Raw genomic sequence first — 19201 nt, forward strand, 5'->3', positions numbered from 1 at the left:
CAATGGTATAGAATAATGAACACTTTTATTGTATGGAAAAGAGCAGATTGGACATTTAAAAAAGATTCTACACACTTTCCGTAATCAGACAAATACACAATCAATATTCATGCACCATTAAGCTTTTATGAATGCTTATATATTTGAGTTTATCACTGATCAATGCTATATGTTTAATTTATATCCCCATGATGTTTTATAACCAGTATGTCAGATTTTCATGAGTATCCCCATATGTTGTAATTATTTGTCATTGCAATTATTTGGCAGGTAAAAATCTATAATCTCCCATAGACTGTATTGTCCATCTATCACTGATGTTGGAGCAATGGAATAATCAATATGGGTCACTGTTGTTTATAACATAATGGCCGAAGTCAAAACTGTGAGCTCCAGCAGTGTGACTGATACCTATAAAGCATGCTACTTTGTTCACGTTTGCACTACGCCGTGATTATTCTCCTTTCTCTCTCGTCTTAAAAGTAAAGTTAAGCCTATGCAAGTCACACTGACCTTCAGCAAAGCCATGAGAATCAATCTCATTTTAATATGTTTTCAAGACATTTTTTTTAATCGTCTTAGCTTTGAGTATAAATATGTAATCAAGGTTAAAACTGTAACATTTGCACTTTTTCTAGCACCTTTTTTTTCTGTTGTAATTTGTGCATGTTTGGGAAGGGTGTGCGATGTTCCTCAAAGCAATATTAAAATTAAAGCAATATACCAAATACAGGCTAAAGATCCATAAAATTTGACCCACATTTAACGAGAGCCATGTGCTCAGTGTGAATGCAGTTTACTAAATGTCTTTGTAAACTATTCATACAGAATTGTGCTTTTTTCCTCATTCTAATGCCATGTTGATTGATTAATAACTGGATTTGTTCATTAATTGGCTCATAAACTGCTTGGTTGGTTTACTGATTCCTAACAGGGGCTAATCAATAAGCAACTCTAAGTGTGTCTGGGATTCTGGGAGCTGTTGAAAATTCATTTTTATCAGCAGCTCTTGATATCTCGCTGTGTGTTTTGTGTTTATTGATGGATCTCAGCGCCCCCTCTTCTGGTGGAGAAGCCTCAGGATGTGCAGAAAGCCATTGATGAATCTCTGCTGTGGGAGTGTAAGGCGAGCGCTAAGCCCAAACCTTCCTATAGGTGGCTGAAAAACGGAGAGCCGCTTGAGTCCTTTGAGGTGGGTGATGCGGTTTGCTTTATCTTTAGTGCACCTGAAGAGCAAGTTAGCAGATTCGGGAAGTTTAGAAGGAAATCCCAACAGAATTGAATATAGTTTAATTGAACATTATTAAAGGGTTAGTTCACCCAAAAATGAAAATTAGCCTGTGTTTTACTCACCCTCAAAGCATCCTAGGTGTATGTGACTTTCTTCTTTCAGACGAATCCAATTTGAGTTATATTAAAAATTGTCCTGGCCCCTCCAAGCCTTTCAATGGGGGTAAGCGGGTGTTGGTTGTCAACAGTTCAGAAGACGTGAAATAAAGTGCACGCATCCATAATAAAGCGTCCCTCACACGGCTCCGTGGCATGAATAAAGGCCTCCTGTAGCGAATCCATGCATTTTTGTAAGATAAATATCCATATTTCTAAAGTAATAAACACTTTTTTCTCACTTCCGCTGACTGTCATATGCGGAAGATGTTCCGGCGGATGGCGTAGTACGTCGACGTTGCGTGATCAGTGACGAACGCGCAGACAAAGCTAAACAAAACGCCGTTCACGAATTAGAAGCACAAAACGACGATTTGTAAAGAAAAATGTCGGAGGATTTCGATATAAGCCAAGAGGAGACTGGTTTTCCTTTGCTAAAGTAAGGAAACTTTGTTTCCTTTGCTCCTGCATTTCTCAGAGGCGCACACACGACGCCTAAGTCCTAGGTCATCCGCCTGAACGTCTTCCGCGTACCACAGACAGCGGAAGTGAGAAAAAAGTGTTTATTACGTTTGAAATATAGATATTTATCGTACAAAAATGCATGGATTCGCTACAGGAGGCCTTTATTCACCCCCCGGAGCCGTGTGAGGCACGTTTTATTATGGATGCGCGCACTTTATTTCACGTCTTCTTAACTGTTGACAAACAACACCCGCTTACCCCCATTTAAAAGGCTTGGAGGGGCCAGGACAATTTTTTAATATAACTCAGATTGGATTCGTCTGAATGAAGAAAGTCACATACACATATGGATGCTTTGATGGTGAGTAAAACACAGGCTAATTTTCATTTTTGGGTGAACTAACCCTTTAAGTCTCCATCTTTTCTCATATTTCTTAAAAAATGTTGCTTCATTTCTGAATTTTTCTTCTCCCCATTAGGTCTCATGCAAGGCATGCTGAGAATTACAGTTTCAATTATTTAAACATCAAAAATAATTTTTGCGTTCTTGATTGGTTCACTTAATCGAAAGCAAATAAATCAAGTTTAGCAGAGAAACACAATATTGTTTAGATCATAAATGATTAAGTCGGACAATCTGTGTTTTGTCTTTTTTTAACCTAATCAGTATATTTTCTTTAGGCACAAGCCAAAATGTTGCATAATATAGGTCAATATAGAACTTAATAAAACTTTTTACAACTTAATTTCACCATAAACAAAAGCGAAATAAAATATGAAAGTACAATTTTCACTTTAGATAAAACTGAGAACAGTAATTCAATATTTAATTTAGTTTACTGTAAATAATGACAGGAATATCTTTTGAAAGACCTTAATGTTTATTATTATCTTTTCAAAAAAGCATAATCTTTTCTGTTAAATACTAAAAATAAATAAATAAATAAACAAATAAAAACTCTTTCTTTTCATTTTTACTTTGAGAAGTGTTATGTGCTTTTAAACAAACAGAACAAAACAGAAAACAACAAAAACCGGGAAAAGTTTTTTAATGTGTTTTGTCATTATTATTTGTTTATTTATTTTCGTTTTAAAAATCTTAGTTGTTAAAGTTGTTTCAGATGGTTGCCAAAGCAACATTTTATGTTTTCACTAATAGTAATATTTTACTTTATTGCAGATTTATTTCAACTTGGTTGTTTTCATAAAAACTGGTTGAGGTACAGTACGGCAACATCACGTGTACAACAATTCTAAAAACAAGACGTGAATAAAAATAAAAAGGGACTTTCTATTGCCTTTCTCTGGATTATGTTGTGTATTTTTAGGATTCTGTGTATTTCCAGAGCTCTGGTTTAGGTTTGTCTCAGTTGTTGTAAGGTTCAGAGCAGTTCTGTGCTGTATTAGTGTCATGTATAACAGAGCTTGTTTCATCACTCTGAAAGATAGTGAACACAATCTCAGCCTGTGAGGCTGCACTCTTAATGAGCTGAGGTGTTACCATTTTGTAAATGTCACCATCGGCTACCTCAGCATTTGATCAATCTCCAGACCAAAGGTCATCCATGTAGTCAGAGGGCAAGAAGAAGGGTGTCGTTTGTTATTTGATGATTACAATGAACAGAAAAGGCCATTTCCTTATACTATCCACCATCACCTGAATGCAGTATTGAGAGCATATCACAGAAGATCCATATATCATCACTGTTAGGGAGAAACCCTAAGCAGTAGAGCTAGTAATTTAATTCTAGTTTTCAGTATTTCTCTTTTTCAAAATACAGTAATACGTTCTTTTTCTCAGTGGTGTAGCATGACAGAATTATGTCACATTGTATTCCACATGAGTGAGTTGCAGCAGTAATCAAATATGCCCTTCTAGATTTTCATCTCTCTTTCTCAAGCAGCATTGAGAAGTCTGATTCATTGTAGTAAATCGGTTTGTACGGATGGTTCATTTCAAGTCCAATTGATTTGTTTGAGCTATTTTTCAATAGCGTTGAGTTATTGCTCAATAATTTACTTAGCATTTTCTTATTATAAATAAGACCGTTTTTACATTCAATTAGCTGAATTTAGTTTTATTTAGTTTATTTTTTTGTGTGTACAAGATACTGTGATTTTTGTTTAATCTTGATCAGCTCCTGTTTTGTTTTTGTGTTGTTGCAGTTTTGTTTACAGTTTTGTTTTAGTGTTTGTGTAACTTAAGCTAAACAAAATTTATGATCCCACTATTGTCAGATTTTATGGTTCATTTGAAATATATTATACAGTGGGTATAGAAAAGAATCACCCCCCTTTAAAATAATCACATTTTGTTGCTTTGCAGCCTGAAATGAAGACGGACACAGTTTTTGTTTTATCCAGCTGTATTTATTCAGTGCAACTTATAACATCCAAGTGAAAGATATATTACCAATATGACAGAAAAAAAAATTATATATATTAAAAAATCAAATATAATCAATGTCATTCTTATTCAATCACATGAGTGCACTAAAACTAACTGTTGTGTAATCTATATTTATGTTATGTACTTTTAAATTATCTGTTTAAAAGTTTGCAGTTCTCCTACGTTTTGTTTTGATTTTCTTCCTGGTACTACACCAAATATTCATCTGCTTGTGTAAATGTTTACCTCAGCAACAATTTCACACATGTCAAGCCAATACCCATAATGTTGGGGCAATCTTTGCGATGTCTATTCAGGTGGGCAACTTAATCAGTCTGGTGCAGTACAGCCCACTCAAACGGCGCTCTCCCGTCAAGGGGGAAAGTGCTGATTTCAGTGGAATGTCACCCCTAATTAATTACCCCATAAAGCTGATTTCTGCCACCATTTGTCTTTGCTGCTAGAGGCTGTACTGATTTCTCTAGTTTACCCCAGTCAACACGGCACACATATGAAGCGGTCTGTTTATGATATCAGTTAGATTGTGATGCTCCATGTCAGGGCGGATCATGTGGCCAGAGAGTTACACCATTTTCCAGCTGCATTGGAACAATGAAATTCAAGTGGCATAAAGCTAATGCCACCAGACTCTGAAGAGCCCGCATGCAGAGAGTGAGTGCAGATATCTGAGCCCTTTAAATCTCAGTTCATTCAACCTGAATGCACCATTCCAATTTTTCACACTCAAGTGAGTGCAATGGCAGCATAACAGGGGCTTTATGAGTAAGTGTTTGGCCAGGATAAAAAAATTATAGACCGCCCATCAGCAGCAACCCACTGCTACTATGGGATTAGATTCATCCTCCGTTCTGCTCCCTTCACATCTGTCATTTTATTATTTTATAGCAGGCACTTTCCGTGAATATGGTAGGCCTATACTTTAGTGGTGTCCCATTCCTTTCACAAATCCCATGTTCTGTTGTTGTGATAGTTTTATCTAAAATAAAATATTATCTAACATTATCTAACAAGTAGCATTGAGAAGTATGATTCTTTCTAGTAAATCAGTTTGTATGGATGGTTCATTTACATTTGATTTGTTTGAGTTATCACTGTTGCCAGAAATCCATGCAATACATTATAGTTTTGTTGTTGTTGTTGTTTTATTTTTTATTTTGTGGAATTTAAGTTAATGAAGCAAATCTTAAGATACCATTGTTGTTCGATTTTATTGTTCATTTGAAATGAATTTTTGAAACAATCTTGAAAAACGGTTTTAGAGATTTCTGTATTTGCCACTAACCACATGTAAATTCTATGTAGTTTTAACACATGAAATGTGTGTCCACTGTTCAAAATGACAATAACATATGATAATTAGTATAAACCAGCGCTCAATCACACACATAAAGCAAAAGTAACTATGAATGTGTCGGGAAAAAATATCAAGGAGATATTTTAATAATTTAGTCAGTGTCGGCTGCAAAGATGCTGACTCTCCAGCTCTGCATGGACGCGCCTTTAGAGCAATGCTTTCATACAGATTACATAATCAGAGAGTATTTGTTTTCGATTTGAATTGGTTAATTTAAAAGTACACATTTGAACCTTTCTATAGATATATGAAAGAAGATATAGATAAGAAGTCTGTAAACTAAGTTTCGTTCCTTTTTGTGACGCGCTCTAGTTCACGGAGACCGAGACGGCAGAAAGTGCCCTCTGTTTGTTTTCTTTATTAACTAAGCTAAGGCTAAGCCTCTTCTCATCGGCTAGAGTTTAATTGACTATTAAGAGGGCAGCCCTTCTGTTTTCATTGACTCTTTGTTGAAAAAGATCAGAAAAAAGTCCTATTTTATACCTTATTCATCGAAAGTTTCAGTAGCTTCCTCATTTTCACTGATCAAAGCTATCAAAACAGTCTGGGTATGATTTTGCTATTTCTTGGACAAGTTGCATATTTACTGTTTAAATATGTGTAGCCCTTATGCAAGGACAGAAAAGAAGAAAACATTACATGGATTTCTCAGACTGTGTTTTCTATGTAGAATGTGTCTAACATGTAAAATAATACTGGAGTTAATTTTCAATATGTAACTCAAGTCAATTTAATTGTTTTAAATTGAAGTGTGGGATTGTTGTGATGTTTCCAGGACAGAATCCAGGTGGTAAACGGGGCATTATCCATCAGCAGTCTGACCCTGTCAGATACTGGGATGTACCAGTGTATCGCCGAGAACCGTCATGGCCGAGTGTTTGCCAACGCTGAACTCAGAGTCATTGGTAAGGAATCACTAAATTCATAGTTACTAAAGATATAGCCAGATGCAGTTTATGTTTACAAATTTGTTTATATATGATATGAAGTTTGTTGTGTTTTGGTGCAGCAGTGCTGTTTAGCAGTACTTGGCTTTTGTTTTCCTTATAAGCTCATTCTATCCACATTGTCAGCAAACGCTACCAATCATTAGTCTTACTACACCCTTTTACGCTGCATTTAAAAACAGTTGACCCACTATTATGAGGAGCAGAATAACTTTTGACAGGATCAATGATCAAACCCATCTCGGCGCTGAAGATTAAAGGAGTTGACGTTCGAGGTCATTTTATCATGCGGCAGATGAGAAAAGTGCTCTGTTCCCAAGTCCTGTCATTTGTCAGCACAATGGGTGCTTTGATGCTGTCAGCGCTGAGTGTAGATGGATGCCAAACAGGCAGGAAAGACTAGTATGCTGAAATTGCTGCCTGGGGGAGATGTGAGGTAGACAGTCTTCGCACTTTAGAGCCTTTAGATTTGTGCTGGCTGGCTTGACTCAGTTTGACTTAGTGGTTTGCGGGGGATAGCATGAGCTCTTGAGTGTGCTCTTAAGTGAGAATATCGCATTAAAAACATCCTCCTCGCATGCCTCTGGGTGACAGTAAAGACATACATTGTTACAAAACAATTCTATTTCAACTTTCTATGAATAAAAGAATCCTGGAAGTAGATCTTATCATGGTTTCCACAAAAAAATATTAATCAGCACAACTATTTTCAGCATTGCTAGTAATAAGAAACGTTTCAAATCATCATATTAGAATGATTTCTGAAGGCTCATGTGACACTAAAGACTGGAGTAATGATGCTGAAAATTCAGCTTTGCATCATAGGAATAAATTACATTTTAAAATATATTCAAATAGAAAACAGTTATTTTAAATTGTAAAAAATATCTCACAATATTAATGTTGTAATTGCATTTTTGATCAAATACATGCAGCCTTGGTGAGCATAAGAGACTTTTTTCTAAAACATCAATTAATTAATTAAACTAATCAACCCCAAATTTTTGAATGGTATTGTATATTAAAAATGCAATTCATACATCAGTTACTTGAATAAACCTCTTCTAAGAAGAATATGTTTTACTTTTCTGAATTAAAATTTTATATTATTTGGGGCATGAAAGCTCAAATGTCAGTGTGATGCAACTGTCCTGATGTTAGAAGAACAGAATGTTTGATAAGTAAATCTTATTAAATTGTTAGCTGAAATCTTTTATTCATATTTTATTATTTATATTTACATTTGTATTTATTCCATATTTTGTATTATATGCCTGTTGTGTAGAAAATATGAATTTTTTTTTTTGAAAAATGTGCTTGTACTGTTTTTCTTCAAAACAATTGACACTTTTTGATGTTGCTATCTAAAGCAGTGACATTTTTTTTGTGTTTTAAGGACTTCTCAAGTACTTTTAGGATTCAGTCGGTCTATCTTTCTGCCAGTTTTGTAAGATGCTTGTTTTTCTCTTCACATCAGCAGTGGCACCAGATTTCTCCTATAGTGTGCTAAAGGCACAGACACTGGCTCGGCAGGGTGGAGATGTTTTGATTGAGTGCAGGCCCCGCATGTCCCCGCGCGGGATGATCTCCTGGAGGAAGGGCAAAGAAGCCCTGCGAGAGAGCCACAGGTATTTTTACCAACCCATTTCCCTTTGTCTGCCAAGGACCTGTTTATTAAAGTGATAGAGACAGAGCAATATGATTCAGGTCAGGCAGAGGGTTTTTACTGATCAAAGGCTTGATTATTCACATCAAAACGTCTCAACAACAACAGCCGCTGCATTTGCATTTACTTGATCTAGAAAAAAAACTCTTTCATGTCAGAGAATAGCATCAACAGCACTTGAACAATCAACCAATCACTGATTACTGAATCTGTAGTTTCATAAACTATTTGTATCTTGTAGTAATGTAAAATGTAGCAGTGTAAAAGTTCATTTGGACCTATCTTTTGTTGTCTAGCCCATTAATTGGCATATTTATATATACATTTAGGCGGTTTAAGTATATTAAGCATTCCCAAGGTTTTTTTTTTTTTTTTTCCTTTAGAATGTTTTTTTTTTTTTTTTTACAAGATTCTGTCCATGACTGCATTTAGGCTCATAATATAAATCAGTCATCCAAGATGTTCATGTCTTTCTGTCTTCAGTCGCAAAGAAATTAAGGTTTTTGAGGAAAACATTCCAGGATTTTTCTCCATATAATGGACTTTAATGGTGGCCAGTGGGTTGAAGGTCCAAATTGCAGTTTCAGTTCAGCTTCAAGGGGCTCTACATGATCCCAACCGAGGAATAAGGGCTGATCTAGCGAAAAGATTGGTCATTTTCTAAAAAAAATAAAACTTTATATGCTTTTTAACCACAAATGCATGTCTTGCACTACCTCAACTTCATGCATTACGCAGTCTCGTTGGAAAGCTCACGCGTGACGTAGGCAGAAGTGAACTGATCCTTTAAGTCATTATCCTATAATAAATGTATTTAAATAACAGAAAATAATGGGGATCTCTCCGTACAAAGATCATAATTTTAGAACGTAAATTATTAGATAATAATACGCAATTTTACGTTTAGGGCTACATGTTGAAAAAATCTTAAAGTTGTCTTAAATTTCTGCATAACATTTCATATGTAAAATGTTCTTGTAGAAATTGCATCTTTATTTTAAATATTCTTAGAAATATTTTTGTCAGTCATTTATATATGAATTTATATATGTAAACAAAAGACCAACATTAGAATTCAAAAGATTTTTTTGAAAGAAATTAACACTGTTATTTAACAAAGATGAAATTTATAAAAAACAAATGGCAGTAAATAAAATACATGTTTCAAATAAACATTGTTCTTTTAAACTTTCTATTCATCAAAGAAGCAAAAGAAAGTAAGTGTAATGGTGCTGAAAATTCAGCTTTGCCATCACAGGAATAAATTACATTTGAAACTATATTCAAATAGAAACATGTTAATTTAAATTCTAATAATATTTTACGTTATTGCTGTTTTACTGTATTTATGATCAAATGAATGAAGCATTGGTGAGCATAAGAGACTTCTTTCAAAAACAGCAAATCTTACAACCCCAAACTTTTGAACGGTAGTATATTAAGTAGACCATCATATAGAGTTCTGAGAAAGCCTCTGGTTTCACTATTGGATATACCATCACACCCTGAATGATTAAAATGGTGTAAAGGTCACCTCCCCTGACATGGACAGCATCCATCAGAGAATTAAGTATGACTGAGTACAGAATAAGAAAGAAAATTAACATCAAAGAAATCCAGTCACATTAGATTTAAGGATTATGCATAAAAATTCACATTGACTATGATTAATATTTGCATAGTAGAATGTCTAGCTTGACTGACCCGGAGCTAAATTCAGCAAGCATCTAAGTGATTCAAAATCAGGTCTGTTTGTAAGCCTGAACTTGAAAACAGTTCTGAACCTCCTCTCAGACACCGTTAATGCCTCCTGATCAAGAACTCATGTTTGAATAGGTTTTTATAGTGCATATAAGGCAGTGCATCACAGATTTCTCATTAGCTTACACCTTAGATGAATCCATGGAGGAATTAAGCAGAATGGCACTGTGTCTCTATGGAGAGAGTACCTCTGAACTCTCGAGTCTGGAGCTGCTGTAAGAAAATCATTAGTAGCCATCACTGTCCATCAGCCTTTTGCTAACATCCACCCACAATCTAGAGATGGAGATAGAAGAGGGACAGGGTCTCTCATCAAACACTGCTGCACTACTGGGAGTGTGTTTATGAGAGCGAGAGAGGAAGAAGAGAAAGAAAACCAAAGAACAGCTTTTCAGACTTCTATAATGATCATGTGGGAAGGGAAAAAGTTGCTTTCATTTCTTTGTCCAATTTTGCATTTGTAATGTAGTGCTTGTTGGAAATCTGCTGACTGTACTATGCAAATACGATTGTAGCCTTTTACAGTTTCCAGCTTTTCCGTGTTTGTGCGTAAATAAGTAAAAGTTGCACAAATTTATTCATGCATAATTATACAGCTGACAGATTTTTTTTAAATGTGTTAAAGACATAGTGAAGTTGCTGGTAACATGTTACAATAGTGACAATCAACAACAATTATTACTGCATTTTCAAATCTAGGCTAATGTTAATTTATAAATGTTGTTAATTCATGTTCATTCATAATACATTACAAGGAAAGGTATTGTTTGTTGTTATCTCATGTTAGCTATTGCATATTGCCAATGTTGATAGAATGTATAGAAGCTTAATGTAATGTGTTACCAAATTGCTTGACCAGCTCAGTTTTCCTCCATGTGTGAAGTAGTTGCTTTGAATGTTGGTCATTGTATTTTAAAGGGAAAAAATAGATAGCCTTTATTTTATGTCACAGCCTTGTTCCAAGATTTCTTATTTATTGTGCAAGGATGTATTTGGTGGTATTGACCATGTCCACATTTCTGGGGTTTTCAGAATTATTACTGCATTTTCAAATGGGCTAATGTTAATTTATAAATGTTGTTAATTCATGTTCATTCATAATACATTTCAAGGAAAGGTATTGTTTGTTGTTATCTCATGTTAGCTATTGCATATTGCCAATGTTGATAGAATGTATAGAAGCTTAATGTAATGTGTTACCAAATTGCTTGACCAGCTCAGTTTTCCTCCATGTGTGAAGTATTTGCTTTGAATGTTGGTCATTGTATTTTAAAGGGAAAAAATAGATAGCCTTTATTTTATGTCACAGCCTTGTTCCAAGATTTCTTATTTATTGTGCAAGGATGTATTTGGTGGTATTGACCATGTCCACATTTCTGGGGTTTTCAGAAGTGGAAGCAGCCATAGTTGGTAAACTTCTATAGTGGTGAATGGAAACTACAACAAAAATCAATTTTGCTTTCCCATTTGCTCAAATAGCAAAAGAAAAAAATCAATTATAGCATTTCTGTGACTTTCCAAAGGAGGGAAAAAATATCGAAAGATTGATTACATTGGTCAAAAGAGAGAAAGATGTCAAATTTGTTTCACTCCCTTAGCCATTGTATTAGAAACACTGGCGCAGTAGCGTTAACTAGTTTTATGTATTTTAAAGGTAGAGTAAGCGATTTTGGAGAGGCTAACAATAGCAAGCTAAGTTTGAAAGCATAGATCCCACCCTCCCTGCAAATCACTCTCCAAAGCCACACCTCCTCCAAAACACATGAATGCATACAGGCAGACCAGCGGCTAACCAGCGACACGATGAGAGACGACGTTTGTGGAGGGTTGAATGCAACTCATTCACCGGTGAGAAAACATTACAATACAAAGCGCATAATATTACAATAATAACGTCTTCCATTCTCGCTCGGTCTGCAATAGCTTAATGGAACACACTGATGACATCACATCTGTGCAAACAGGGTGTGTGGAGGAATGCTGGTAGGACAGCCTATCGTAGCCCTCAGACTGAGAGATATTGGACGGACATTTTATGGTCCTACGCTTCCACAGATGATATAAATACATATAAATAAATTTAGACCACTTAACTTAGTGATTGTTATTGGGATGTGAAAAGACTTTCAACCAGCTTAACAAAACATGTTTTTGAACCAGATCACCTACCCTGCCTTTAATGCCAAGGTAAGAAAACACAGTATAGTGTTATAAATGCACATTGCAATTTTTTCAAATGAAAAACAAGATTTACAATGTTATTAGCTGTGGAAATCCATCATTACAGTCTGTGAAAAGGGTCCACTCGGGACATTTTCATTCTAGAGAACATTTGATTGGACAAAAATTTGGAAATGCCAAAGAGTGTAAGATGAGTCAATATTTTCAATATTTTTTTCCAGAAGAGATAGAATGTAAATTTTAAATGTGTATATCTCCTAAAGATAATATCATTACAGTCTGTGAAAAGGGTCCACTCGGGACATTTTCATTCTAGAGAACATTTGATTGGACAAAAATTTGGAAATGCCAAAGAGTGTAAGATGAGTCAATATTTTCAATATTTTTTTCCAGAAGAGATAGAATGTAAATTTTAAATGTGTATATCTCCTAAAGATAATTTAGACAACTTATAAATATATATATATATATATATATAACCCACTATCATCCGCTTGATGGAAGTGTAATTTTGGCCTCAGCTAGAGTAAAACCATTGACGATAACCCCACAAGACATGAGGATGACGTGCCTGCTGAAAGCTCTCATATCAACATGCCTTCATTTCTAAAAATTCCACTTACTAAATTCTTGCAAACACTGGCATGTCCATAAAAAAGGGCTGTTTGCCTTGGTAGTAGGAGCAGATTTTTTTCTCTTCTCAGTGCTGTGATGAAGACCACTGCATACTGAAAGGTCACGGTGTAAATGAAGCACATCCTGTGCACTGCTCTTCAACATTTTTCATTGCTTTGGCCCCTGCACTACAATTAATAAAAGCAGAATACAGCTAATTTTCTCTTTTTCTTCTGCACTTGTAGGGGAACATGAAAATGTATTTTTTAATCTTAAAATGTAATTTTGGACACAATATGCTGTCTTTACTTAATCAACAGTCTCATATAGCCCCACCAAAAGAAATTCTGCTTCAATATATACATATACATAGCATGCTCATAGTTTCGTATATCTGTGTATATCTTTGTTTCGGTTTATCCTTTTGAATGACAAATATATACTATTGATAGCTGCTGATATAGACAGTTAATTCCTCTCACGCATGCGCAGAATGCACGTGTTAGTTTGCCGTCGGCTGTAGTCTGTGCGGTGTGTTCGAGCGCAGCTTTTTGGTCCGACGATGCCGAAGTGAGGCGACAACGCCGTCGGCTTTCGTCGCCGCTAGTTCTTTGAAGTCGGCTTGGTGTGTCCCGGCCTTAATGGGTTTGGAAGACAAGAAGGTGATTAAATAATGACAGAACATTTTATTTTTGGCTGAACTGTTCAGCAGAAACCATGGCCAGAATGTTGATGTTTTATGATGTGGAAAGTCTTGCTAGTAATAGTTGCAGAAGAAACTACAGAAAAAAAAAACTGTAAATAGAGAGCTTTAATCATCTGTCGAAAGTGAATATATCAGAGCTGGTTTAGCAGCAAGGAAGAGTTCAGAGAAGGGTTTCATTTTCGTGTGTTTGGCTTTTAAATGTTTTATTTTCACATTAATATAAAAGACACCAAATGTCTAATAATCTGAAATACAATAATTAAATATACATAAAAACACAGTATTTAACTGCAGATTATGTTATCATATAAAAATATAGATTTATAATAATCTGATTGTGTTCTTTATAATTGCTTAATGATGTCTTATTATTTTAGTCCTATTGACTATTGATCTCTGTGGCCAGACTAAAGTTCATTGATCTTCGATGTAATATAATTGGTTTTAAAGCTTGTTTATCTGGATGAATGGTGTTGCAAGGCTTTCATCATGTCACTTTATTGTCTAGAGTCTCCGTTCTGGATAATGGCAGTCTCTGGATATCCAACATCACCAAACTAGATGCAGGTCTTTACACCTGTGTGGCGAGAAACCAGTTTGGAGTGGCAAGCAGTGCAGGCACACTGGTGGTGAAAGGTATGCTGGGACATTTTAGTATTTAGTACATGCATTACTTTTGGACACTTCTGTACATATGCATGCATGTAACACGATGATGACAACATGTTTTCATTATAAAAATACATTTGTGTTAAATATATTAATAAAATAAAAAAATAAAATATATTAATACAATAAAATGTGTAAAGAAATTTCTACTTTTATCCAGTCGATGACGCATAGAAGTCATCAAAAGTGATCGTAAAGACATTTATAATGTTACAAAACATTTCTATTTCAAATAAATGCTTTTCTTTTGAATTGTGTATTCATCAAAGAGTTGTAAAACAAAATATCACAATTTCCACAAAAATATTAAGCCGCAGCATTGAAAAGAATAAGAAATGTTGAGGTGCAAATCAGCATATTATAATGATTTTGAAGGATCTTGTGACACTAATGGTGTAATGATGCTGAAAATTCAGCTTTGCATCACAGGAATAAATTACATTTTATTATGTATTCAAATAGAAAAGTTATTTAAAGAATATTTCTCAATATTACTGTTTTTACTGTATTTTTTATCAAATAAATTCAGCCTTGGTGAGACTAAAAATACTGTGTACTGTATATAACAATATGTGTTGCAAAACAATATTTTGTATGATATAAATAACTATATAAATTTAAATATATAAATAACTATTTACTATCGATCTACAGTCTTTACCAGTGTAAGAGTAAAGCACAAGCTCCTTATCTCCACACACTAGATGAACTGTGCTTGTGGTTAATGGGGAATTGATTTATTTGCCAAGCATTAGAGATGCATGATATGTGTGGAAATAACCGTGCTGTGTTTCATTAGGGCTTAAATCCATCTAAAACAGCCTTTTTTGCAACTCTGTGAATTCTTCACCCGTTTGACAAGGCGGCGTGGACAATACCATCGCTCTATTAGAACAGCGGTTTGGTGGTCCTTCTTGTTTTTAAAATTGGTTTCTATAGAAACTCTCTGGTTTCTTCTCCTGTTCTCATTTTCACATGAAAGCCTGAATACATGTTCATTTGACATGTTAATTTGCAAACAGTTTAAATAAAATTGCTCCAGCAAAAGTCACGTGTTTGCCATATTAAAGAGACATCTCTGCAAGAAGTGCATGATAAAGCATGAATAATTCAGCACAAGGAAATCCAGAGATTACTAATCAGTACTGATTCATCCCGTAAATTAAAGATGAACCAGCTATTTTATTAATTTGCACTATTGCACGTTTTTGTCATCTTGACCCTTTTCTCTGACATCCCCTATATCAACTTCATCTGAGGAATATCAAACAGATGTGATTATATAGCAAATATTTTCTTGTTTTTTTTTTCTTGTTTTTTTTTTGTGGCTGACAATTACATAATATTTTGAAGGTAGATAGATAGATAGATAGATAGATATGTTTAACATTAATATCATATTAATAACAGGTGCATTAATTTGACATACTTATTGACTCATTGAAATAAAGATATTTTGAAAGGTTGAAGATATTGGAGATTTTTAGGGGGAATTGAGAATTTACTTTTACAAGACTTGTTTCAAATGAAAATCTAACAGCATAGTGGCATCTAGTGGTGATAGAAGTGTACTACTCAATGCACTTCTTGCCTCAGCTCAAATGTAATACAGTTATGTTAATAATAATATAATACATTTATTTTGTATAGGACCTTTAAAAGTTATTTTTAAAGCATTTTACAACAAAAGCAAGTACAATGTAAAAGAATGCATTTTAAATACAAGAAAAACAACAACAACGACTAGGAATTAAAACACATAATAATTAAATAGCAAAATAGAACAGATAATCAAGTAAAAGCAATCCTGTTCAGCCAAACACTGTGGAGCCAAATAATGCAAAGCCTATACGTTAGCACAAGGATTTAGAAATCTATACGGTACCTGACAGGGAGTAATGACTCCAAAATAAGGGTTATATGGTCACCAACCCTGGCCCCAGATAGGATTCTAGTTGCCAAATTTTGCAGATATTGTGGTTTGTTAGAGGGGGGATTTACAAACTCCAGCAAGGAGAGCATTACAGTAGTCAATATGCGAGAAAACAAAAGAGTCAATCAGCCTTTCAGCAACAGGAAAGGACAGCATGGGCCGTAAATGTGCACTATTTCTAAGATAAAAGAAGGAGGTCTTGACAGTGTTCTGTAAAAAAGGCTTGAATGACAGGTTATATACAAGTGCTGTTTTATGCACCAAGCTACTGATGACTAGTAATGTACAGTTATAAATGTATTAGTTACTGACCACCTTATTCTTATATTCAGAGCCAACCATCATCACTTCTAAAGCCACCCAGCTGGATGTTACAGTGGGAGAGAGTGTTGTTATTCCATGCCAGGTGTCTCGTGACCCTACCCTGGATGTGAGATTCACCTGGTTTTTCAACGAGCAGCTGATCAATTTTGGAAGCCATGGGGGATATTTTGAAAAAGTTGGTGGGGTACGTGTCATTCTTTTAGCACTGCTTTCTGATATTCATGTTTGTTGATTTGAAAAGACACCAGAAAATTGGAATCTGACAGAAGACTATAAAATGGCTTATATGAATCATTGTGTTTGTTTGCTCACAGACATCTGCTGGTGACATTATGATTCGTAACATTCAGCTAAGGCATGCAGGAAGATACACATGTGCCGTACAGACTAAAGTGGACAGTGCGTCTATAGCGACAGATGTTGTGGTACGAGGTAATGTTTTTCCAAACAAAATTTCAAACACAAAAACCCACTAGGTTAAGGATAAGGATAAACTTTATTTGTCCCCGAAAGGAAATTTGTCTTGTTAAAACCTACCGAGATTAAAATATATTTATCTTGGTGAAGTTTTAAAATCATTTCCTCACAGGTCCCCCTGAACCACCACTAGACATCAAAGTTGATGAAGTGGCAGAGACAACGTCCTTTGTGTCCTGGAGTCCAGGCCCTGATAACCACAGTCCCGTCTTTGCCTACAACATTCAGATCCGAAGCCCTTTCTCTCTCGGATGGCAGGCGGCCAAAACAGGTGTGCAGGATTTAAGAGTTTGGATTAAAATGCACAGTTTAGCATAATGATCCTTGAGTGCTGTTTAGTCACCAATGAAGTTAGTTTGATTAGTTTGGCACTATAGGCCTATAAATTATTTTCAGTGTTTTAGCATTGCTTTTATGATAGCAATATTTCATAAACACATCGTTATCCTATGTTCAGACCTCTCATCTCAGGAAACTGAACACCCACTGTCAGTTCACTGCAACGGTTGTTGAAGTTTGCAAGCTGGTGCAATCAAATGTTTCAGAAATACTCAGTGTTTAGGGTTAGGGTTTCTGACCACAGTGTATACACACATTTTCTGCTCATTTATTTAGAACTTTCTGTACAACCTTGAGGTGATAAGCATTACATGTCCATGCATTATTTCCACACTGTATAATTATAGAATCATTGTTTTCAGATTTACCCAGATGTAATGTTTCCGGATAGTTTAACTGCTTGTTAATTGCAATTAAATGAAAATGTGTCACTTAAATTGATACTAAATTTAGTTTAGGTTTTTATTAAATGCAATTACCTGAACTTTTGACCCATGTAAGTAGGACTCCAGTACTTTATATGTCATTTCAATAATTCTTTAAAATAGAATTAATCATTAAAATAATGATGAAGTTGCAAATTATTAAATGTAAAATAAATACATTTTGCACATGCTTTAGTATGTTAGTCACTACATCAAAATAAGTGTTCCTTTTTAAGCACAAAAAACTTAACTTTTAATTTGATATTATTACAAAGTGCACTTACATAGTCATGAAAATGTACTCTCTTTAAGTACATTGAAGTGGTCTTTTATTTCTTTAAAATGATATTATCTGCAAGTACAGTTAAATATACATTTAAGATTAGAAGTTCACTAAAAGTGTCCATTCAGTGTGATTACTGTAAGTGCAGTTCTTTTTCACAAGGGTACGAGCAGGTAAAAACAAAAAGTTTTGGTCGCTTTTAATGCCAATCACTTGGTCACATCTGGTCCATGTGTGGTTCTTGGCCAAAAAAAAGCTGCATATTGGACCAGACCCTGTCTCTCCAGTCTCTAGCTCATTTTCCAAGTGATTATTATGTTTCAGGTTTCTGGAAATATATATTTTCAATACATTAAAATATCTCTTTTCTCAGTGCCAGCATCTCTGGGAGGGCAACAGTTGACAGCCCGTGTGGTTGAGTTGAGTCCATGGGTTGAATATGAGTTCAGAGTGCTGGCCACTAACTCCATAGGCACCGGGGAACCCAGCAAACCCTCACAAAAAATCAGAACCAAGGACACATGTATGTATATAGTTACATGTTTGCTGTGATTACCAACCAAAAAAGGCAAATCCTAGGCACTTATTACACATTAAATGCATAAATGCCTCAAGGTCAGACGCAAGTAAAACATTAAACTGGAAAGCTGCTTTATAGTATAAATTGAAGTTGTTTAATTTTTTCCATGTTTAATATTGTAAATCTGCTTGCTTCGAAGCAATCTATTGTATAAAGTGCTATATAAATAAATGTGACGTGACGTGACTAGAGTGCTGAATTGCAAAGCTCATGCAAACATCCACATAGCTATGATCAGATGCTTTCATAACTGCTTTCTCACCACTCATTTTTTGTTGTGTGTATATTTTGTTATTGAGAGGAAAGTTTGCAGCACATACAGGTGCATCTCAAAAAATTTTAATATCATGAAAAAGTTCATTTTTTTGTGTAACTTATTTCAAAAAGTGAAACTTTCATATATTCTAGATTCATTACATGTAAAGTAAAACATTTCAAAAGTTGTTTTGTTTTAATTTTGATGATTAGAACTTACAGTTCATAAAAGTCAAAAATCCAGTATCTCAAAATATTAGAATATTTACATTTGAGTGTCATTAAATGACCATCCCTACAGTATAAATCGGGGTATCTCTTGTTTTTTGAAACCACAATAATAGGGGAAGACTGCTGACTTGGCAGTGGTCCAGAAGACAATCATTGACTGATGATTTGGGGTGCCGTGGCGTCTGCTGGTGTTC

At 34.9% G+C, this 19201-nt stretch overlaps 1 protein-coding gene across 1 annotated transcript in view; it reads left to right on the plus strand.

Moving 5' to 3' along the window:
* cntn3a.1 (contactin 3a, tandem duplicate 1) overlaps window positions 1-19201 on the plus strand; it is a 64974-nt gene that overhangs the window by 40827 nt on the left and 4946 nt on the right. The window contains exons 9-16 of the mRNA XM_016509141.1: window positions 1053-1192; window positions 6391-6520; window positions 8040-8190; window positions 14000-14127; window positions 16426-16601; window positions 16732-16849; window positions 17007-17165; window positions 18315-18464. Coding sequence (XP_016364627.1) covers window positions 1053-1192; window positions 6391-6520; window positions 8040-8190; window positions 14000-14127; window positions 16426-16601; window positions 16732-16849; window positions 17007-17165; window positions 18315-18464 — 1152 coding nt within the window. The remainder of the gene's footprint in view (window positions 1-1052; window positions 1193-6390; window positions 6521-8039; window positions 8191-13999; window positions 14128-16425; window positions 16602-16731; window positions 16850-17006; window positions 17166-18314; window positions 18465-19201) is intronic.

Source organism: Sinocyclocheilus rhinocerous, unplaced genomic scaffold, assembly GCF_001515625.1.
Source record: "Sinocyclocheilus rhinocerous isolate Xijiao unplaced genomic scaffold, SAMN03320098_v1.1 scaffold263, whole genome shotgun sequence".
Classification (NCBI taxonomy): domain Eukaryota; kingdom Metazoa; phylum Chordata; class Actinopteri; order Cypriniformes; family Cyprinidae; genus Sinocyclocheilus; species Sinocyclocheilus rhinocerous.